General features: G+C 37.5%; 1 protein-coding gene across 7 annotated transcripts in view; it reads right to left on the bottom strand.

Annotated features, from left to right (window-relative positions):
- Positions 1-23841, bottom strand: part of Ric8b (RIC8 guanine nucleotide exchange factor B) — a 117629-nt gene extending 93788 nt beyond the window's left edge. For 5 of the 7 annotated variants that reach the window (XR_009225436.1, XR_006848505.2, XR_006848507.2 and 2 more), the window contains exons 1-2: positions 23632-23841; positions 16158-16205 (exon numbers count right to left, since the gene is read on the bottom strand). Coding sequence is in view for 4 of the 7 variants with exons in the window: in XM_046429330.2 (XP_046285286.1) it covers positions 16158-16205; positions 23632-23715 (132 nt within the window). In the remaining 3 variants the exon portion in view is untranslated. Of the gene's footprint in view, positions 1-16157; positions 16206-23025; positions 23567-23631 lie in introns of those variants that run through there. The other 2 variants (XM_058574292.1, XM_058574293.1) reach the window with 2 other exon arrangements.
- Positions 23842-24949: the final 1108 nt, after the last annotated feature.

Genomic DNA, 24949 nt, shown 5'->3' with positions numbered 1-24949 from the left:
ATTTATACACAATGGAGTATTACTCTGCATTAAAAAATGACAAAATCATAGAATTTACAGGGAAATGGATGGCATTAGAGCAGATTATGCTAAGTGAAGCTAGCCAATCCCTAAAAAACAAATGCCAAATGTCTTCTTTGATATAAAGAGAGCAACTAAGAACAGAACAGGGAGGAAGAGCATGAGGAAAAGATTAACATTAAACAGAGACGAGTGGGGGGAGAGAAAGGGAGAGAGAAGGGAAACTGTATGGAAATGGAAGGAGACCCTCATTGTTACACAAAATTACATAGAAGAGTTTGTGAGGGGAAAGGGGGAAAAAAAAAACAAGGGAGAGAATTGAATAACAGCAGATGGGGTAGAGAGGGAAGATGAGAGGGAAGGGGAGGGGGGATAGCAGGGGATAGGAAAGGTAGCAGAATACAACAGTCACTAATATGGCATTATGTAAAAATGTGGATATGTAACCGATGTGATTCGGCAACTTGTATTTGGGGTAAAAATGGGAGTTCATAACCCACTTGAATCAAATGTATGAAAAATGATATGTCATGAGCTTTGTAATGTTTTGAACAACCAATAAAAAAAAAAGTCAGAGAAAGGATTTTGGAGGTCCAATTTGGAATTTCTTTGTAAAAAGCTAAAGAGAGATTTTTAAAAATAAATACTTATGCAACTCGGTTCACATATATTTAGCTTAATATTATATCTAAATACTTTGAGGATTTTTCCTACTTATAGTACAGGAGGAAATGAAAATTCCCTCTTTTATTTAGTGAATAAAAAGGTCTGTGGATGAGGTTTTATCTCACTTCTTATATTTCTTCTCTAACTTTCTTTCTTATACATGTACATTTTTCAGTAACAAAATCCTTCTGGCTATGTTTTATATTGTGGTGATCCTGCCAAAAACACAAGAGTTCCATGTAATGATAATTAAATGAGTTTGGCTCAACTTTCTTTACTCATTAGCAATCCTGAGAAAGACATGTTGCATCATCAAGAATTCATTAGCAGTTGAGAGAGAGAACTTAGGTGTAAATGAAAGCTTACAAAACCAATCAGTTGGCCTTCCTTTCTTGTCTAGTGGCAGAAATGGGTATGTAAAAACCTTTTATTTATCTTCAACTCTGTACCAGATACCTCTGCTTCTCCTACTACTTAAGCATCTTTGTTTTCCAGAAAGTCTTTTTCTCCACATTGCTTATGAGACTTTGGTCTTTTAAGTTAATACATTAGATACAGAAGTATGTTCATTTGTTGGATATTAGATTACCATATGAGCCCATTTAGTCATTAGAAAATTCTTAGCGTAAGTAGTTTGACTATGTAGTATATTAACAAGTTTGGAAAAGAGCACTATCACAACATTGACCTCATGTTGATGGCTTATATAGATCCTGATCCCATGGATCTTTTTTTTTTTTTAATATTTTTTTAGTTGTAGTTGGGCACAATATCTCCATTTTGTTTATTTATTTTTATGTGGTGCTGAGGATTGAACCCTGGGACTTGCACGTTCTGGGCAAGCGCTCTACCGCTGAGCCACAACCCCAGCCTTCCCATGGATCTTTGTAGTCTTTTTCAATGTACTAAGATCTTTCCTATAAACATTTCTTTGGAGTTCTCTTATTTTATCTCCACTGTCATCTACCCCACAATAATCAATGACTTCTTCTGAACTAGTTCCTGTCTCTTTGATTCCCTGCTTCTCTGCTCTAGTAGCCTAGGAATGTACAGATGATAGGGATTCTGATGGTAAATTGATCTATGGACTGAATGTGTCCTGTTTACCTCCTACCTGTTGAAGGTCTACCCCCATTGTGATGATATCTGGAGATGGGGCTTTCGGGAGGTGATTAGGGTTATAGGGGACCATAATAAGGGTGGGGCCCAGAACTGGTGGGATGAGTGCCCTTATAAGGAAGAGACACCCAAGAACTTACTTTCTCTGCATATAATTCAGAGAAGAGGTCATGTGAGCACATGGAGAAGGCAGATGCATACAAGTTAAGAGAAACCACCTTGGAATGATACCTACCCTTGGGGGCTCCTTGATCTAAGAATTCCCAGCCAGTGAGAAATAAGTTTCTGTTGTTTAAGCCACACATATTTTGTTATGAAGAAGATCAAGGCAGCTAAGAACAGGGACAAAAGGGAAGCTAAGTTGTCTCAATGCGATAGTGTTGTGATATTAGAGGTCTCCAACATATAGGAACCCATTAGTAGTACAGTCATTCCTTGGTATCTGCAGGGGATTGGTACCAAGACTACTTCAGAGATACCCAAATCCAGGGATACTCAAGTTCCTTACATTAAAATGCTACAGTATTTGTATATAACCTATGCATATCTTTCTACATACTTTAAACCATCTCTAGATTACTTATAACGCCTGACGCAATGTATATGCTGTGGAATGTACAGATGATAGGGATTCTGATGGTAAATTGATCTATGGACTGAATGTGTCCTGTTCACCTCCTACCTGTTGAAGGTCTACCCCCATTGTGATGATATCTGGAGATGGGGCTTTCGGGAGGTGATTAGGGTTATAGGGGACCTAATAAGGGTGGGGCCCTTACTATGTGCTACATAGTTGTTATAATATATGGTTTAGAGAATAATAAGGAAAAGAATCCACAAATAATTAGTATAATTTTTCTTCTAATATATTTATCTGTAGATGATTGAAGTGGTAGATGTAAAATCCAGATATGGAAAGCCAATTATATAGCAGAAAAAGCAGAAAGAATATTTGGGTTCTTTCGAGTTCATATTTCTACTATTTTCTGAACTTAGATCTACAGCAATTTACTTAATTGTTCTGAAGCTGGATGTAAAATCCAGATATGGAAAGCCAACTGTATAGCAGAAAAAGCAGAAAGAATATTTGGGTTCTTTTGAGTTCATATTTCTACTATTTTCTGAACTTGGATCTACAGCAATTTACTTAATTGTTCTAAAGCTGGATTTTCTCATCTGTAAGACAGAAGTCAATCTATGTCACAGGCTTAATGAAATTATTTAATATAGCAGCTGCTGAGAGAACATTAAGGTATAGGCATCTTATATTTATTTAATGGGAAACAGTACAATTGAAATAAAGGAAACACCTGCATTCAAACTCTAGCTCTGCCCCTTGTGGTTATGTGATCTTGGGCAAATTTCTGGAAGTCACTTGAGAGTCATTTCCTTATCTCTAAAATTAGGGATAATAACTACGTCTTATAAATATAAAATGAGATGACATTTTAAAACTTCTAGTCTAGAAGTTTTTTTCTGGCTAGTAGAAGGCACATTATATCATAAGGACAGTCAGATGAAGAAATAAATCAAGAAATACTGCCAGGCATATTCTATACTGCCAAAAAACAGCTGGAAAGATTTTAACATGTATTTTTCTTTTAATGGCAAGGCCATTTAATATTCTACAGATTCTATACTATTTAGATTTTATAGTATACAATACTAAGTACAGAGCCCTAATATAAGCATACAACTAAAAATGTTCCCAATTTAAAAATTCAGTGCAAACAAATTACTTAAGAGAAATATATTCTAACTAAGTGACATCTATTTTGGGTTAATGAGCTATAAAAGAATGTGGCTCAAATAATTCATAATAGTAGAGTGGACTCATGTAAATGAATAAGGAATGCCAAGTATTTTTCAATATACAGCAATTTAAGTTGTGTATTAAATGGTTGGAGGAATAAACTATAAGGAAATTTAGCCAGAAAAAAAAGCTTCTTGAGGAATGTATTAGACAATCTCAGAAAAAACTGAGAAACTGATTGGCAGGAAGGAGATATAAAGGTAAGTCAAATGGTGAACAATAAGAACAGAAGTAGAGAAAAATATGGGTAAACCAGGAGAATTAATCAAAGCAGATTTAAAGTTCATGTTAAGTACAGCTTTCTAAATGAAGCTATCCAAAGCAGAGTGGCTGCTGTGAGCTTCTCATTACTCAAAGTATTCAGTCAGAGTGTGATGATCCTTAACAGTAGCATTTCTGAGAAGGAATCGCTGTACTGGAGATATTCTGATTCCCTTGCTGAGCTGTGAGCTCCCTGAGGATCAGCCCTGCAAAGATGATCACTGAAAGAAAGAAAGAAAGAAAGAAAGGAGACCTAAGACCTGGTTTGAGTCCCAGCTCTCCAACTCATTGGGAACTTGGGTAAGTTAATCTCTCAAGTTTTCACCTATAAATGGAAAAGTTGGAAACACTGGTAATGGCTGGTCAGTCTATCATAACTCTGAATTTTCCACTAATTGAAAATGTGTGAAATTTCCATTTTTCTTAGCATGTGTGATCAACATTTTTAAGGCAGGAAAAAAAGCTAACTAGAGAAAAAGAAACCTTGGCAAAAAATAAAAATAAGTCTGAGGCATCTAAACAACATCTGTAACACAGCTAAGTTCTACAGGTCAAATACTATACTGTCTATGGGAAGAGTTGACATAGACATCTTTACTAGTTACCCTGTTCAGTCACTTACACTGGAAAGCATGTTTATGTTTCCTGTCAATGCTGATAATTAGTTCATTGTCAAAGCTTTGTCTATGCTCTTCATCAAACCTCAAATTTTGGACTAAAATTAGAAAATGAATAGAATCAATTCATAAATTACCCAATGGGTCAATCCAATTATTAATGAGTGGCAATGTGGTGAAACACATGGGCTATGAAGCCAGACTGCCAAGACTTGAATCATGGTCTCCTACTTCACTAGTTTAGGCAAGTTATTTCTCTGTGTGCCTGTTTCCTCACCAGTAAAATAAGCAAAACAACAATATCTACTTTATAGATTTGCTGTGAGAACTAAATGTGTTCATATTTATGCAGTGCTTGGAATAGTGATGAGCATATAGTGTATGTTATCTATTAGAATTTATTTCTAAAAGAGCTTCATCAAAATATAATTCACATACCAAAAAGTTCACCCTACTGAAGTACATATCCATCTATATTTAGTATACATATTCACACGTATGCAAATATCATTGGCATCTAATTTTAGATGAGTCTCATCACTCCCCAAAGAAACCCAATACCAACCGGCAGTAAGTCCCAATTCCCCTCTTCCACTAACCCCTGGCAATCACTAATCTACTTTTTATCACTGATCTGCTATTCTAGACATTTCACATTAATGGAATCATAAAATACGTGGCTTTTTATGACTGGCTTCCTTCATTAACAATAATGTTTTCAAGGTCCATCTGCCTCTTTTTTTTTTTTTAAGAGAGAGAGAGAGAGAGAGAGAGAGAGAGAGAATTTTTTTTTAATATTTATTTTTCTTTTTCATCTTTGTTTGTATGTGGTGCTGAGGATCGAACCCGGGCCGCACGCATGCCAGGCGAGCGCGCTACCACTTGAGCCACATCCCCAGACCCATCTGCCTCTTATAAGTTATTTTATTTCCTTTTATAATCAAATAATATTTCACTATATGAATATATAACATATTTTATCTGTTTACCAGCTGATGAACATTTTGGTTGTTTCTACCTTTTGGCTATTATGAATAATGCTGTGGTGAACATTTGTGTACAAGTTTTTGTATAGACATATAGTCCCATTTTCTTTTATAATAAATCTATTGTAGCAAATTGATACCCAGAGTACAACTGTTAAATTATGTTAACTGTTTAACCTTTTAACTGCCAGATTATTTTCTAAGGTGGCTACACAATTTTACCCTCACCAGCAGTATATGAAGATTTTGCTTTTTCCATACTCTTTGTTAACGCTTGTTATCATCATTTCTTACTATCTTACTCTTTTATTTTAGCCATCCTCATGTGTGTGAACTCCTATTTAATGGTGGTTTTGATTTGCCTTTCCCTGATAACTAATGTCAAGATATCTGAATATCTTCTTTGGAAACATGTTTATTCAGATTTTTTGCCCATTTTTAAGTTCAGTTTTCTTTTTTTTTTTTTTTTTGAGTTCTTTATATACTCTAGATATAAATCTCATCAAATACATGATTTGCAAATATTTCATCCCATTCTGTGGGAGATGTGTGTGTATGTGTGTGTGTGTGTGTGTGTATATATATATATATATATATATATATATATATATCATCCTTTGAGGCACGGATTTTTTTTAGCTTTGGAAAGTCCAATTTATCTATTTTTCCTTTTGTTCATGCTTTTGGTATTATCTATAAAAATTCGTGTCAAAAAATCTGGGGATATGAAGATTACTTCTGTTTTCTCCTGAAAGTTTTATGACTTTACCTCTTATATTTGGATCTTTGGTCCACCTTTTTTTTTTTTTTTTTAATATGGTATGTGGTAAGGATTCATATGTGTTCTTCTACATATGGCTACTTAGGTGTCATATCACATTTGTTAACAGCTATATATTCATCCTCATGCCAGTTCTGTCTTGCTTAACATTGCTCTATGTTTTGGGACTGAAAACTTGAGTTATTTAAGTTTTGTTTTTTTCCAACTGTGTTTTGGATATTCTGTGCCTGTTGCAATTTCACATGAATTTAGAACTGGCTTATTGATTTCTACAAAGAAGCTACTTGGGATTCCAAAAGGGATTGTACTGAATCTGTGGATCACTGTGAAGAATACCAACAATTTAGCAATAGTAAGTCTTCCAGTCCATGCACATGGTATGTTTTCTCACTTAGATTTTAATTGCTTTCAACAATGTTTAATAGATTTCAAGGTTTGAGTCCAAATTATGTCCTTAGGGCTTAGTATATACATCTTATCATAATTTGCTCCAGATTTATACTGTTAATTCCTTTGGGATATAGAAATGTTGTTTCTATACAGCACTCTTCCTTTTCTCCTCTTTTCGTAGTATTATTGTTACTCATATTTTATATATACATATATGTATGTACATATACGTTGCAAACACAATAGTATATTACTATAATTATTACTTTATATAATTCTATGAAAGAATCTAAGGGAAGAGAAGAAGAATATACTTAAGAGCTTTTGTTGTATTAGCCTTCGTGTTTATCATTTCTGGTTCTATTGATTTGTACTTGTGAATTCTAGTTTCCTTCTGGAGTCACTTTGTTTAATTACCTTTACTCATGCTCTTTATTTTTTTTTCCCTATGGATTCAAATTGCCTTTGGAGTCACTTGCTTTCAATCTCAAGAACTTGTTTTAGTACTTCTGGTAAGATGGGTCAGCTAGCAACAAACTCCATTTTTGTTTTGTTTTGTCTTTTTGAAATCTAGAAATGTCTTTATTCTCCCTGAATTGCTAAAACAGTTTTGTTGGGTGCAGGATTCTTGGATCAGGTTTTTACTTTGGGCACTTTTCTGGTCCACGTATTACTGAGGTTCCCTTGTAAATGATGAGTCATTTTTCTCTTGCTGTTTTCAAGATTTTCTCCTTGTCTTTGTCTTCTAGTATTTTAACTGATGTATCCTTCTGTGAATCTCTATGAGTTCAACAAACTTCCTGAAGTAGATTTCCAATAAATTTAGGGAGTTTTCAGCCATGATTTCTTCAAATGTTTTCTTTTCATTTCTCTTTCTCCTCCTGGAACTCACATTGTGCATATACTGCTGTGAAAAAATATTGTCCCACATTTCTCTTGAGGCTTTCTTCACTTTATTCTTTTTTCCTGTTTTTCATTTTGCCTACTCTCTACTGAGCTAACTTCAAGTCTCTTTATTTTTCCTTTTCCCAGTTCCTATTTACCGTTCAATTCCTTTAGTGAATTTTTATTTGTTATTGTAGTTAACTCTTCTTTTTCAACTACAGAATGTCCATTTGACTTTAAAAAAAAAAAAACTCTCCTTTCTCTGTATTGTTTTTCTTCACTTGATCTGGCATTGTTATCACATCTTCTATTGCTGAAGTTTTTGTTGAGTCCTACATCTGGTCACTCTCACAGGCAGTTTCTTTTACCTGCTTTTTTCCATCTATGGGTCATTCTTTTCTGTTCCTTTCCATCTCATAATTTGGGGGTGATGACACTTTATATATTATAGCAACTCCAATTTCTGGTCAACTCTCCTTTTCCCCTGGTCTAGGACTTGCTATAGTTATTTGCTTATTTGTTTAATGACTGGCTGAATAATTTCAGTGAAGTTTATTCTCTCCCATCTCTCCTCTCAGTGTGAAGCCCTGATGGTGCACTTTAGGGGGTACACCCTTGGATATGCCCAGGAACTTTGGTATGACAGTGTCTTTGACAAGTATCCCTTCGACTTTCTCTTTTCTTGACCACACTCAGGTGCTGTTCTAATTGCTGGTTGATTGACCTATTGTTTTCTACACTGTCCTGGGACAAAAACTACTCCACAAACTGAACTAATCCATTGGAGCTCTTTTGAATAGACAATTCCTAAAGTTACTTGAAATTTGTTTCCACCACAAAAGTTCCTTCCAGCTATCCTTCCCCTCCTTTCTCTCTAACAAACTAGCTGGCCTTTAGATTAACCTGTATTTCTAATGAATCTGTCAATCTACCCCCAAAAGCCTTTCACAACCCTTAGGCATGACTTCTCCACACTCCACTACACAAGTCAGTGCAACCGACAGCATTCATGCCTCTCTGTTGCAAAGCCTGCTTCTCCCACTGAGCAAAATTTCTGAGCCCTGCCTTTGATGCTGGAGGTAGAGACAATGGCATGCTTCTGAGTGACACACCTACTTTAAAAGTTGAGAGTTCAGTTGAGGTAGGTGTGCAGTAGCCCCAGGTCTCTTGGTTTGCTTTCCTGGGGTAGAACCATGTCCCACCAGCCAGGATAAGCACAACTGTGGCCTTACTCTTCTCAGCAGTGTCACACTTAAGGTACAGCCTCTACTCCATGGGCAGTGATTAGATGGAAGCTAAGAGGTCTCTGAAACAGGTAGCTGGAAACAGAATGAGAATTGTCCCTCCCAGGAAGACAGTTCTCCAGCTGAGCAACGGGGGAAGAGGGAACTCTATGTTCTTCACTACTCCAGTCTGGAGAAGAGTTTCCATCTTAACTGAAAGAGGAAAATGAGGGGGCAGGTGGCATTTCAAATACCAGTCTTTCACTTTTCTTAGTAAGTTTTAGATTTTCTTGAATAAATGTTTATTTAACTAACTATATACCATTGGGATTATTTCCAGACTTAAAATAATTGTTTTTAAAAATAATTTTTGCCAGGTCTGGAAATGTAGCTCAGTGATAGAGTGCTTGCCTAGCATGTGTAAAGCACTGGGTTCAATTCTCAGCACTGCATATAAATAAATAAAATAAAGATCCACTGACAACTAAAAAAATGAAATAATAATTTCATTATTGGAAAGCAGGCATGCAGAACTCCATACATTGTTATGGCCGGAAGATGAACTTATTAATGAAATTTTTATATGACACAATGCATCTGGGGCTCTAAAGTACACATTAAAGATAGTATTCTTATTGCCCCAGACAGAAAACCCAAAAAGTGATCTACAAATCATGTACAGACTGCCACACCTATGGCCTACGACATCAGAAGAGCTATTCTGTCATTTCCCCCTAGATTTAGTGTCTTTCAATGCCTTGGCATAACATCTAAAATGAGAAGTGGAGTTTGAAATGAAATTTAAAATTATTTTATTTGAACTACCGTGAGGCATTCATCCTATCCTAAGATATAACTCAGCCTTTCCAAGTCAAGTTTTGTGACAGATTCCAGCTAGACAGAAACTTTTAAAAATTAAAAAGTTTAGATGTTCTTTCGGTATAGTATACTCTTTAAAGAAATCAAGATAAATTATCTTTGAAGCTGTTGGTTCCAAAGTAAGAACTATATATATATCATGTATCAAAACACCCCCTTAGGTAAAGACATCAAATAAAATTTGAGCCATATCTGCAAGAGAGAAAGCTTATTTTGTTTTAGTAAAAATCAGAGTTTGGCAATTTCAGATGACAGAAATAAGTATAAAGGACCTTCAGAAAAAGCATCCATGCCTCAAGCTATTCCCAAGCACAGATTCACAGTCAAGGATATATGGTTCTATATTGGCACATTTTTCTCAGAAGAATTTAATACAGCCCATTCATTTTCTATCATCTACAATGGCAATTCTCATGTATCTGCAAGAGAAAGTGCCAAATCAAACATTATATGCAAATAGCCAGTTTAGGAACCTAGGCCTAACACAGGACCTGGCATACAGGAATTATTTTTTTAAAAATTATGGACTACAGAAATCTCTAATATGCCAAATATATCCAAGTCTGGGGGTGGGGAATGAAAAGAAAAAAATGGCAAAATGGACATTTATATTCATATACATTCATTTCATGTCATAAACTGGCTCTGTAACTAATAATATCCTAAACCTAACAGCATTTTTATATACCCCAAAAGAAATATGTACAGTAATCAAGAAGGTTCAATTTTAGAGGAAAATATATAATTTTAAGAAAAGAAAATATTGTTCTTGTCTTACATCTCAAATAACACTATTATAAAATAATATATAGCAATATTAGGTTCTTATAAAATTATTCTTCTTAAATTGTTATAGTCTGTTATAACAAAAAAGTTTAAAATACAGAAAAGGGAACAAAAAAAAAATAACCCACAGTAACAGTATTCTAGTAGTACCACTTAGTGAATTTCCTTGTAGTCATTTATTTTTTTTAATATCTTTATTTTGTTTGTTTATTTTTATGTGATGCTGAGGATCGAACCCAGTGCCTCACCTGTACGAGGCAGGTACTCTGCCACTGAGCCACAGCCCCATATCATTTCTTTGTATAGTTTTCATTAGTTTTACACAGTTATGATCATAATATATGCATACTTTTGAATCCTACTTTCTCAGTAAGCAACATTGTAAAGGTGTGCTTTAAGATTCTGCTGTATAGTTAAAAGAGAATCAAAAACACAAAACCAAACAACTTGTAACAATCACAAGAATTCTGGCCTCCTTCAATCTCCAAGTTCCTTACAATCATTTAGTAGGCATCTACTGTATGTGACTATTCTATGTCACGTGTAGTGGTAGGGGTGAAGATATAAAGATAAGTAATCCAGAATTCTTGTCCTCAATGAGCTCACAATCAATTTGGCAATTACCTCATGTCTTAGCAGAAATATGGGCTTACCTGTGTGAGTGTGAAGTAATGAAATATGCACAAAACCTAGCAATTTTAAACTTCACTCTTCAGAGGAAACTTACTATATTCACCAAGATTTATCTCAGACAACAAGTATTTCCACATTTGATAAGGCTTCATTCTTATCTTACAGGTTAAAGAGCTGCAAGCTTTTACTTATTTTATGACATCTTTTTCAACTTTTGCAATTAGTACTTTTTATTGGTTTTGAGGTCTTGGGCTTTCATTTCCTCAAGAGGTGCATTTTCAGATTATTCATTATTTTCCTCCTCCATCCTACATATTTGCATGATACATTTGTTTATGTGCTAGCAGGTAATCACAGTCTACCAATTTAGGTAGAAAATGTAAAGCAAATGCTTCAATAAACACAGGTGCTTAGGTGCTTATATCTAAATATACAAGGATCCACATGCACTGGAAACTATTTGCATAATATGCTCAAACATTAGAAGTTGTATCTGCCTTTACTGCTTGTGAAAAATTTAAGTACTCTCAGTTTCTAATTTCCTTTGCTAACTTCCATTCTATCTAGTTGCCCAAGTAGTGTCTCAAGTTGTGAAATAAAAGATAAAACAAGGTAATGGATCATAATTTTAAATCTTCTGAAATATATCTCAAATGATAATAAGAGGAAGCTATACAGTGGTAAGTTGTGAAAAGAAAGCACAGAACAGTGAGAAAAATCTGTTTTCTGTTTGAGGCTCTGCCACTTCCTAGTGGTGTGAGCATTAATTAGCAAGTTGTCATCATGTGAACCTCAGTTTTCTTATCCATAAAATAGGAATATTCTCATCTTACAGGTACTAGTGCTGAGAAGCAAAACTTTCTTAAAATGCAGAACACTACTAAGAATCAGAACTGAGTCTAAGGACCATTCATTTATAACCATATCCTGAAAAGCTCATATAATCAGGTTTTATTTTTCTGAAGAGCACTGTTCCCTTACACTACTACTTCTTTTTTCCTTTTAAATATTTTTCAGAGACAGCACCATACTTTTGAGAGGGATGGTGCTGTTACCAAGTGGTTTCTGGCAGAAGACTCCAGAAACACATTTAGGAAAGAGAAAAGGAGAACAAAACAGCAAAATAAATTGCGCAGTAATCCGAATTTTTTTTTCAATTGGGTTTAATGTAGATAAATGGCAATACTCTATGAGTCTCTGCATTAATAACTTACAGTGCTGTTGGGTGTAATCTTTTCCAACTGCCCAATAGTTTTGATGTAAAAATCTAAAAAGAGCTTTAGGCATGAAGGAGTCAATAATGGTTTTAACCCTTGGAGACTTAAACAGATTTGTTTGCCGATGTTTTTCCATTAATGAAGATTACCTAGTGAAGTCCCTAATGACACTTGTTTATAACAGATCTCCCAGGAAGCAGAAATCTACACACTATAACCAAAGTTAGCACTACTACAGAAATTACTCTCTCCAGATATCTAAAAGTTAATAAAGATCTCTATACCTGCAGATTCAACCAACATCCAGATCAAATACATTAGGAAAATAATTGCATCTGTACAGAACATGTAGACTTTTTTTTCATTGTTCCCTAAACAGTAATATATAACAAGTATTTACATGCATTTACATTGTACTAGTAAAAGCTTAAGGAAGGATGTACATACATCATATGCAAATGCTACACCCTTTTATATAAAGGACTTGAGCACCTGGAGATTTTGGTAGCCAGGAACAAACCCACGTAGATACTGAGGAATAAGAGTGCTTGGAAAAATGTAAGGTTTTTCTACTACCCTACAGGAAATAAACAACATGCTTTATTAACAACTGTGTGGGAAATTTCTCTCCCTCAACTAAAATTTACATAAGGTGAGGGAAACTCTGTCTGAATGTGCTGATTTTGACCAGTGAAAGTAATACTGAAGATTCGAAAGTCAGATTCCTATAGCACTATGAATCTGTATGGGTAGTATAGATTTTCCCAAGTAAACATGTCACAGCCTCCTTCCTAGGCTGAATTCCCATCATGAATTTGTCGAACAATACATTCTTTTTCTTTTTTTAAAGAGAAAGAGAGAGAGAGAGATAAAGAGAGGGAGAATTTTAATATTTATTTTATTTTTTTAGTTTTCAGAGGACACAACATCTTGTTTGTATGTGGTGCTGAGGATCGAACCCGGGCTGCACGCATGCCAGGCGAGCGCGCTACCGCTTGAGCCACATCCCCAGCCCAAACAATACATTCTAATACCTTCTTTTTTCCCCCATTAACTCTTCCATTAGCACATAACAGGATTTTCCCCTCTTTACTATATTACAGTATTTCATTATGTAAATTTGCCAGTTTCTTCAAATATTCTCTAATTGCTGGATGCTTAGTTGTTTCCAATCTTTTGCTTTTATGTACACTATTTCAATGAATAACTTTGGGTTCAATCTGTACACAGAATACTGAGTGACACTCTATGGTCAAAGGGTAAAAGGCATCTGTAATTTTGATAGATACTGCCAGTTCGTCTTCCACAGACACCATGCCACTTTGCACTCACATCAAATGTATGAGTATTTATTTTCTATAAAATAAAATAAAATACTATAAAATATTAATATGTGACTATAAAAATACACATACCATAGACCACTCCCTAAATTCTGATTCAGTAGATAAAAGGGTTGGACAGAGTAGGACTATCTTGAAAAACTACCCAAAAGCACATTTCTAATTGAGAAATCCCCATTTTTAAAGGTATTCTTTGTCTTATTTACATTGTTCAAATCCAAAAGAAAGTCTCCTTTAGTCTCTAAAATTTACACTCCATGATCACTCATTCAATACTTTTTGAGTGCTTATAATATGCTGGGTACTCCAGATGCCAAGGATATAATGGTAAATAACAGTATCCATCATCAGGTATCCTCATGATCTAACAACGAAAGGCACAGAAATATAATGATAAGGTATAAATGTTAAGCATAAGAGACGTACATAAACTGTTATAACATTGAAGGGGGGAACTTTATCCTAACTGAAATGCTGGAGGAGGAATGCTGAAGGAGGTGCCTCTAAGATGAGGAGGAATTAACTAGTTAATCAAAAGGAAAAGAGGTAAACACAAAGAGGGCACTCTAAGTTGAAAACAACACATGCAAAAGTAGGAAGGAAAAAATGGATGAGATATGTATGTGTATGTCACTGCAAATATCTTATATGGCTAAAATATAAAATACAAGAAAGTGAGAAAATACAGGCTGCAGAAACAAAGATCAGATCACTGAGCATCTACTATGTCACATTAAGAAGATGGAATTTTATTCTATAGGCAAAAGTTAACTAAAGGGTTTTAAGGCTGAGAATGACATGGTCAAATTGCTATTTTAGACTTATTGACAATCAGCTGGAAAAGCAAGTAATTGGAAAATGAAAGAACAGTAAGAAAACTGATGCAGTAATCCAGATGACAGTATCAGGGTAAGGATTAAGGGAAAATGGACTGAAGAAATCTTAGGAGGTAAAATTAGATAGATACACATGTTAGATGTGGGGATAGAGGTGAATGAAAAGATAATTTCAAGGTGGTATCAATCTGGTACCAGGGAAGAACTAGATTGTTTTTATAACATAAATATGTATTGATGTAATAATTTTTCAATCGGGAGACAATGCCTGTAATACCTTGTTCCTCTAATAAGAGTCTCATATCTACAGGTAGCAGAATTTTCCACTGACATGAGACAGCGGGCCCATGGAGTGACACATTCTATTTCTAAAATGTCTTTCAGGAAAACACCCCAAGATTGCCCTCCATGTTAAAGAACTCTTCATGTGTCAGGCGTGAGGGAAAGAGAGGACTGTCCTCTATCAGAAAATAATTCCATCTTCTTGTTTTCTCTTAATAGCATCAGAAATTTGCTTCCACAGTGAGGTTCAGGGTGTTAAGCATGACACTTTGTTGACCTTTATTCTCACACTCAGGCTGTCAGGTATTCAACTGTCCTGGTGCAAGCAAATCAGAGTGACTAGAAGAGCTCATGGAAAATGTGCGCAGAAGCCTGGGAAGCACTAAGCACTAAGCACAGTTCCTACAGCTCATAGGGAAGTGTTTGGCACCTGGCCTTCCTCCCCATATCCAAATCCCCTGTCCAGACTTCTAGACTATGACACCTGCTCCATTCCCCTGAATTTGTCTATCAGCGAAGTACTAAATTTAAGCCTTTTTTTTTTGGCCAGGCACAGTGGTGCACACCTGTTATCTCAGTGGCTCAGAAAGCTGAGGCAAGAGAATCACAAGTTCAAAGCCAGCCTCAGCAACTTAGCCAAGCCCTAAGCAATTTATTGAGACCCTGTCTCAAAATAAAAAGGGCTAGGGATATGGCTCAGGAAAAAAAAAAAAAAGATTTAAGCTATTTTATCTGATTCTGGTATTTTTGAAACCAGGACAGATGTATGGAGCCCAGCAAAACTAGTGAGTTTATCCTCATCAGCATCATGCTTTAACCAACAAAGTAAAGCAACAACAGGCAACCCCAAAAGGTAGGCATATCCTGCATGGTCATATCTCTGATGCACCCTTTCTTGGAATAACTCCTAGAGTTTCTTGACTTCATCTTCCTCTATGCCCATGAAGCCAGTGACCCAGAAAATTGCTAACAACATACATAACTGCCAGTAAGGGGAAGGATATGTGGTTGAGCTTCTGGTGCTGCGTTACTAAAACCTAACCCATCCCAGCCAAGCTTTACATTAGTAAGAAATTTGGGAAACCTGAAGTACTGCCACCAAACAAAGGCAACCTTTGGCAGTGAGGAAATCTAGGGAAAGGATCCCCCCAAAAGGCTCCCTACCATAACATTCCCATGCCCCTGATTTTTGCAAGTCTAATGGTCCTGTAGGGATGAAGCAGAAGGAAGTTGTGTGTTAACTAAATTAGGCGTCTTTCTTCACCTGCAGGGTTCCTACAAAACAAACCAAAGAAACTAAGTACTAATAATCAACTGAAAATAATTCCACTGCTTAAAATGTCCAGGAATAACACACACACACACACACACACACACACACACACTCACTCAATCACACAGAGTAACATCAAGGCTTACCTTTCTCTTATCTTCATCTGTTGATTCAAATTTGAAAGTAGCCCTATGCTGAGGAGGGAAAAAAGGGAAACAAAATTATTTTAAATACACAGATTTTAAACTTAGGCTATGTTTAAAAATACAGGAAATAATATCCCTCTAAAAAGTTGCTTTCCCCTATCTCAATATCTTATTAAGGAAGAGACAGGCATGTAAGCAAATAATTATAAAGCAGTGTGAAAGACTGTAGCAGAAATATACACAAAGGAGTACAGAGAACCAAGTTACTAATTGCCCAGGAAAATTGAAATACTCGAACAAAGCATAGAGCATGTGAACTGTTTCTGGAAGGATAAATGGGAATTTGCCAGGGGGCAAGTGGAGAGCATCCTAGGGACAAATACAAAGACTCAGATGTGTGAAACACTATGATATATTCATGAAACAAGCAGCTCTGAGGCCAGAACACAGGACACATGTTAGGGGATGAAGAAGATGAGAATGAAAAAGTAGGTTGAACAGAGATTGACAGTGTTGCAGAGGAAATTGTATTTCCTTTCTCATATGCAATAAATCTTCAGAAAATTTTAAGGACACAATATTTTAGAAAAGTAATTCTGTAAGAATAAGAGTTTAAATCATGGATCATGGCTCCACCACTTACAAGTTATGACCCTGAGCAAGTAAACTGACTAGGTTTCTCATCTGGAAACAGAGGGTAGGTTCACAGGTTAAGTGTGAGAGTTCAAAGAGCTAAGGCATATAAAATACTATCTCAGTGCCTGGCATACAGTAAATTTCCAGTAAATATTAGGGTCATAATGATGATGATGCCAATGATATTGAGTAAAAATAACTGAAAGGGAAGAGAATGCTAAGATTCTCCTGAAATAACTGGCAACGCTCTTATTTTCCACTTTGGAACCAAGTAGGAGAGAATGGAGGATAGAATAAACTGACTTAACCACAGAAAAGTGGGTATCAAAGAAATAGAGTACAGAATTCCTCATTTTCCTCTCAAGTTTCAGTCATTATATATATAAATAAATATGTGCATTTATGAATCCTAAGCCCTCCTTTAAATAAAACAAACAAACAAAAAACAACTCTAAACATCCCTCTACTTTTCCTTTGTATTTCTCTCCTTGGCCACATTGACATATACATACTGGCAACCCACCAAGAGATAAGCATATTAAGTAATAAAGATAGAATCACCACAGGTGTTTCTGTGTTGACAGTTTTGTAGAAGAAGCAACTTTGAAATCAAATGAGATGGAGAAATGTTGGCAGAGAAGCAGTTCTGAATATAAGAAATGGTTAGAGGGAAGCCAAGAGGTAAAAAGATATGGACCATTTGAAGAAAGCTCAAGGAGGCTGCCTCAAATATGGATGCAAAATAATTAAAACAGATGAAGTCAGTTAGTAAGGGCACGGATTTAAAAATTTCATCACCTGAAACAGCAGATAGGTAACAGAGAATTAGGGGAAGTAGAATTCTGGAAGAGTATTTCAGGCAGTAGCTCACAGGCTAGACTGAAGACTGAGGACATAAAGCCATGTGGAGAACGGGCATCAGAATGGACACCATCCAGGCATTGCCGGTGGCAGTATAAACTGACACAAACCCTTTACAAACCCTAAAAGGGCAAGTGATTTGGCAACACATATTAGAAACCATAAAAATATTTATTCCCTTTGACCCAGAACTCCTACTCCCAAGAATTCATCGTAATGAAATCATCCAGGAGAGAAAAATTTTGTATGTAGGCATATTCACTGCAATGTTTTTTAATACTGTGAAAGAAAACAGTCAACCTGAACAACCACAAGAGACTGATAAAATGTTGTATAACAATGTTCTATTGAAATATCATTTCAAACTAATAAAATATTACATAGCAAATTTTAAAAAGACTCATCGTTGGAAAATTCTTTTTGTAATAAAAAAGAGAAATTTTTTAAATAAAGGATAAATGTCAGGCGTGGTGGTGCACTCCTGCAATCCCAGCTACTTGGGGGACTGAAGCAGTTTGAGGCTAGTTTGGGTAACTTAGCAAGACCCTATCTCAAAATAAAAATAAAAAAGGTCAGGGATGAGGCTTAGTGGTAAAGCACCCCTAGATTCAATTAATTCCCAGTACCACAAAATAAATAAGTAAATAAATAAATGAAGGATGAAGAATGAATGAATAAACAAGGAAGAAAAAAATGGAAGGGAGAAAGAACATGTTGTAAATCTGAGGACTAAGGAATTTATAGACCTGAGGTTTAGTTAAAAACTAATATTAAAGATAAGGAAGCAGCAGACATCAGTCTTAAGTTGTAAACAGAAGCTCAATAAAGGTTCAAAACAAATGTTCAAAACAAATAATCCTACTTAGAAACCAAGAAGGCTTATTTTTTTGCCATTCTACATAAAATATTAATTTTGTAAATTATCTGAAATAAATGTACCTAGTTAATATATTATGGTTCTCATATACTGTTTTGGGATTTATATGGAGGGGACAATAAAAAAGAAATTGACTTTTGGAAAGATACCCATTAAGTTATAAAGGTATCTTTTAAATAGTTCCTATGTAGAATTAATCTTTTTAGGTGATAATTTAGAATAATACTCAAGGGCTGATTTTTCCGTTGCATTTCAAATGCAAGGCTAAGCCTATCATAAAACCTCAACATTTTTAAAAAGGGAAAAAAAGCTTTAAAAAGCTTCCTCTACCAGCATGAGGGCTAATTTAATTAGAAAATATATTGGTATGTGAGGCATTACAAATTGAACTCAATGTACTAATCAATTCAGAAGCTCAACCCTCTAAGATTATCTGGATCCAACAGATGTTGGCTTCTATAAGGCTAGTTTCTTTTATCCAATTTGGATCACACCTAACATATTCAGTACCTCTAACCCTATTCTCTCCCCTTTCTAAAGCTAAAATGAGGGGAAAGGGAGCTAGTATTCCTACCTATAAGCACCTTTCTAGAACTGTTATCCAATAGTCAATCACCTCACCTTCTCTAAACACTTAATTTCCAGAGGAACAGGAGCAATAAGTCAAATATAAATCAAAGAGTAAAATCACTGTTCATTCAAGAGATCAAGCAAGCTAGAACAGCTCTGTGACACAAAACACTTGTTATGAGGACTCCTGTTAGGTTTTATACTGTATGAGTAGGCTCTACAAAGCTCAGGCATCAGACAGCCTTGAGTTTGAGTTCAGGCCTGCCACTAAGTGTGACCTTGGACAATTTATTCCACTTTACCACCACCAGATTTTCCTTATTTTTATGTATGGCACCTTGCACATGGCAGATGTTTATCAAATGGCCCTACTGTTTTTACTACATGGCTTGATACGGTGTCTGATCGAATACTGACTTATTAGAGAACTAGGAATTATTTCAAAAAGTTCTGAAGGCATATTCAAACAGCACAAATACAAGGGAATAAATCTAACTGGGGTGGTGTGTGTTGTGCTGTGTTTCATGAACAGAGACTACTTCTTGAACTAAAACTAAGTAATAGATTACATAACCAAATCTGTCTCTCTGAACCTCGGTTTTCTATTGAAAGAGACAGAATACTGCCATCTCCCTTATAACTTTTAGTATAAGAGATAATATACAATATGTGAAAGTTCTTAGAATGACACATAATACACTGCAGGTACTCAATAGATGTTAACAGGTGGACTGAGAAGAGTAATAAAAAAAAATTGCTCCTACTTAAAAAACAAACAAAAAACCCACCAATTTTCCTATTCTGAATCAACGTGTATTATGCTCTTGATGAATAAGCAAGTTCTTTCTGGGAGAGAGAGATTTTTCCCTTTCCCTAAGATAACAAGGGCTAGTGAATAAAACAAGAGCAGTTAGAAATCAGTGTCTCTGTAACACAGTAGAAAATAAGAGATTCCTGAAGTCAAACAGGTAACTGCTGTGCTAAACATGGTACAAGATACGCCATACTAATGATACCCACTATAAAGTGCAAGGGTCATGGCAAAAGGGAAAAAATGGAATATATCCCTAAATTTCTTATTGTTGTTAACTTGGTGCCACAAGTTTGGTTTTTGCCTTTGCTGTTCAAAGCTAACAATTAAGGGTTACTTCCTCAATGGCAGGTCCTGTTCTAAAATGCTTTATACATATAACTCATTTAAGCCTATCAACAACCCTGTGATACAGATACTATCATTATCCTCATTGGAAAGATGAGGAAACTAAGGCATAGCTAAGCTAAATAACCTGTCCCAGACTACACCTATTATAAAATGATGATCAGCATCCAGGCAGTCTGGCTCAAGAGCCTATGCTCTGGCTCCATAATCTCTTGAGTACCTTGATTGTTATGCTTACAATCCTGAGTGCACACCCCCTCGATGTAGTGTGCTCAGTCTTTGGGTATTATATTTCACTTAATTTAATCCTCACAATAAAGTAAGAAAATTATGTTATTATCTCTATTTTACAGATAAGGCAACTGAGACACAGGAGACCTAAAATAACTTAATCCACACCAGGTACAGTAGTACACCCCTGTGATCCCAATGATTTGGAAGGAGGATTGTAAGTCCATGGCCAATGTCAGCAACTTAGCCAGACTGTGTGTCAAAATAAAAAATTAAAAGTGCTGGGGATATGTAGCTCAGTGATAAGGCATCCTGGGTTCAATCTCCAGTACCAAAAAGTAAATAACTTCTTCATAGTCATGAAGCTAATTAATGATAAAGTCAGAATTAGAAGGTTTATCTGATGCCACATCCCACCTTTCTTCCACTACACTTGAAAAGTCTGGTTTTATTAGAGAAATTAAGTAACAAAGAATTTCCCCTCTCCTCTTCCAATCAATGAACTAATCATTCTTTTCTTCCATCATTCATTCCTCTTTTGTTTAAATTCCTCAATGTTCCATTATCATCTCTTATTCCAAACATTTCTCAAATCCATTTTCCAGACAAAGAAACTGAAGCACATGGTATCCAACTTCTATCTTAGAGTTTCAGTCTCCATACACCATAAGCTGGGCAGTTTCACTCCACCCCCCCATTCTTATTGCCTGACCACTGTTATCATATTTCCCCTTCCATTTCATCTGCTCCCAAAGTCTCTTCCTTAGAGGAGAGCAAAGCCTCACTGCAATATGAAGCTCAGCTATTTTCTTCGTACTATAATCAGCCCTACTATACTGATCCTACTAGAATCAGCATTAAACATGACAGTTTTCTTCTGAAAGAGCTAACCGACCCCCTTTACATCAAGTCAGAACATTCTCAGGGTTGGCTTGGCCAAAAAGTACAAGTATCTGGGAATCCTCTGAAGCACTTCAGAATATCATATTAAATAATACACAATGGGAATAACAACTTTAAAAACATTGCCAATGTGAAAAGGGGGAGCTGGAGATGTCCAGGACGTAAGCTTTGACAATGCTTGGCCAGGAATGGTAAATGGAGACCAACCTGGAGAGAGATCAAGGAGAGGAAGAGATAAATTGGAGGAAGCAAATCTGAGGTCTAATTAGTTTAGTCATGAAGGGAAAGAGAAATATTGAATGACGTGATAAGATCCAGTTGGAGGTTGTTCTTCCTCCCTCCTCTATGGAAGAAAGTTCTGATTTATTGCTGGGTATCTGGTAGACAGTAAATGCTAAATAAACATTAGTCGTTTCAACACAATGGCCAAGTTCTCTATTCTATTTCTATCTTTTGAAAATCAATCTATAGCTGCCTCCTATCTTTTCTGGAAAGCAGTAACAAATCAAGATAAAAGAATATAATCTACAAAGCATGAACTCCTACACATCAAGTGAATTTCTCCTAAATCATATACTAAAACATCAGAAAGTGAAGGGACTGCTGGGCACAATGGCTGATGTCTGTAATCCCAGCTATTTGGGAGGCTGAGGCAGGAGGATCCCAAGTTCAAGGTCAGCCTGGGAACTTACCTGAGATCCTGTCACAAAATAAGAATTAAAAAGAGTTGAGGATGTAGCTCAGCGGTAGAGGACCCTGGGTTCAATCTTCATTAATGAAAAAGAAAGTGAAGGGGCTAAGATATGAATAAAACATAACCAATGCATCCTTCCAAAGAAAGTGGCATTGTAGAGAGAGCACTGAATATGGACCTGGACAACCTCCACTCAAATCTCTGCTCCATATTTTATTAGCTGTGTGGACCTAGGATTACATTGTCATCCTCAATTTTACCATTTTTGAAAGTAGGAATACCATCACTCTACTCACAGGGTTATCAGAAACATAAAAATGAAAGTTTTTCATAAAAAGGACCATGCCTTATTTTTGGATCTTTTTCACACAGGGCAGAAATGGCATACTGGCAGCTCAGTAATACAGACCATATGCAAGTGCAATAGTAGGCAAAGAGCAAACTCAAAGGGGGAAACCATGCACTGAGGCTAAGAGAAGGAAGAAAGATGTTACATCTAGGGTGTGACTTGGTGTTGGGTGTACTTTCACAGAAGGGAGTAATCAGTCATTCCTATACAATAGTCTTCTAACCTAGTAAAGGTGTGGTATGCTACCTTTTGAAATGAACATGTAAAATTCCTGGAAGGAAAAGTAATGGAGAGCTAACGGGTCCCAGATTCAAAGAAGAGACTGGGATTTAGAACAAGATACTATTTCACTGCAAAGTTGTAAAGTGGAAAGAACAATAAATGGACAGTTTGAAGACCTAGGCTGAAATTTTGGCTCCCAAGTATGACCTTGGGCAAGTTACTTAATCCATCTTGAGTCTTAACTGCAAAACACTGATAATACCTCACAGGATCGCTGTCAAGATTAAAGGATATAATGAATAGCAAAGCTGTTAATGCCATACAAATAATAGGTGTTATTAGGAGTTAGATTCTCCACCCACTTACAACATAATATGTCCATGACCTTGGGGGCGATTTCAGTTCTTTGCACCTCGGTTTCCTCATCTATAAAATGGGAAGGATGATAACATCTACCCTATAAACACTTTGAGGAATCAAATGAGATCATATATGAGATATCAACACCTTGAAAACTGCACAGTGGTGTAGGTATATAAAGAACAGCTATGGTTGCTGACATGTTTTATGCATGTCAAAGGCTGGGTTTATACAGAGAAGCGCGTATTTTTATGCTATACAGGTGAGGAAGCCTCGCATACATTTATGCATCCAAGAGTGCCGCACCGGGCAAAAAAACGAACAGGTATGGATTCTGGGGGTGTGACTGGCACGCTTAAGAAGAGGTCCCTACGACGGGCTGACGAACCAGGAATCAGAGGGGTGGGCACCGGAGTTGGGGTAGGGGGGGGATGAGGATGCACGGATGGGAAAGGCTGGGGGCACAAACACGCATGCCCAAGCCGGAAACCTTTTCGGGGGGGAAAGCAACGCGAATCCCCGGAATGAGGGGGGTGGGGAGGGATGCTATGTGCAAGCCCCGAGGGCGGCCCGGGGGTGCGTGAGCGCACGCCCGGGGCCAGAGCTCTTTACCTTGTCGCTGTAATCCCTTAGGACCCGCTCGATAGCCCCCGCTTCGCCGGCCCGGACGATGTAGAGGGCGCGCTCCTCATCCATGGCCGCAGGTGCGGGGGAGCCGCGGCCGCTCTGCGCTCCCAAGCCGCTGCCTCCAGGTAAACGCCTCGCGCCCCCGCTCGCTCGCTCCTTCTCAGCTTCCTTCCTTCCCTCCTTCCCTCCCTCCCTCCAGTCTCCAACCCGCCAGCCTCCGCCCGGGCAGGCCCGACGTCACCGCCCCTCAACTTTCACCCCGCGACGTCACCGCTCCCCAAGCAACCGGCGTCTCGCCGCCGTCCCCGACAAGGCCCAGCACTCGGTCGAGGCCCGGAGAGCGGCCTGAGGCGGGGTCAGGCCCGAGACCCTGCTTGCTCTACTCGGTCTCTCAGCCTTAGAGAAGAGCCCAGTCTTTTGAGCGGGCTTTCACGGACAGAACTGTTCTCTCCAGACGCTCCTCTATGAATCATTCTCAGCGGACCAGAACGACCCGGCTTTTCCCCGCCCATCTGCGGGCCTGCGGCTAAGTGCACTACAATTCCCTATATGCAATGAGGTCATCCCACTCTGCCTTCTGATTTACTGGGGTACCGAATGGCATGCCGGGATTGGTAGTCATCCAGAAGGACAGACTTCCCCCCCCCCTAAGGGCATGCTGGGAACTGTGGTCCTGCGAGGGCCGGAAACTGGAGTCCGAAGACCGCCTGAGGCCAGCTGCGGCGAGACCGTTAGGGGGAGGGTCTAAGTTTCTGCCGAGCCTGGGTTTTTGTTCTCTACGCCGCTGACCGTCCTGCTCCAGACTTGGCTGGTTGGACTGACTGGCGGTCGCGGAAACTGCCACTCCTTGCGGGGAGCTGTCAAGCGCTGGTTACTTCCCTCTGTTCTGGTTTAGCGGTTTCGGTCTCTGAGATTCCTGCCTTCCTTCCTCCCTTGCTTGCGGTCGTGTCCTGCAGTCAGTCACGCGGGGAATGAAAGGCAGTTATCTCGGGATGAAAGGGAACTCGGCGAGTTTTTTGCCTTTATGGTAAATGCCGCCGCGCGTCTCGTGCCCACGGAGTCCCACACCGTGTTAGGTGGCTTCCATGGAGCCTCTGATTTCACAGCACAGATTTTTTTTTGTGGAACTAAAAGGAACCCGAAGAGGTTCAGCAATTCGGCCTAAGAGAAGTCGAGATTTGAATGCGGGTCTTTCCCTGAAGGTAGATGTCAGAGTACCGAGGCAGTAGGAGAGGAGGTAGCGATGGAAGAGGCTCGCATTGGCGAAATGTTGACCAGCTGCCAACCACGCACTGTCACATAC

This window comes from Marmota monax, unplaced genomic scaffold (assembly GCF_021218885.2).
Source record: "Marmota monax isolate L192 unplaced genomic scaffold, Marmota_monax_Labrador192_F-V1.1 WCK01_AAM20220418_F8-fsc00051, whole genome shotgun sequence".
NCBI lineage: Eukaryota > Metazoa > Chordata > Mammalia > Rodentia > Sciuridae > Marmota > Marmota monax.
The sequence above is the reverse complement of the archived record's forward strand: the minus strand, read 5'-3'. Positions and strand labels throughout refer to the sequence as shown.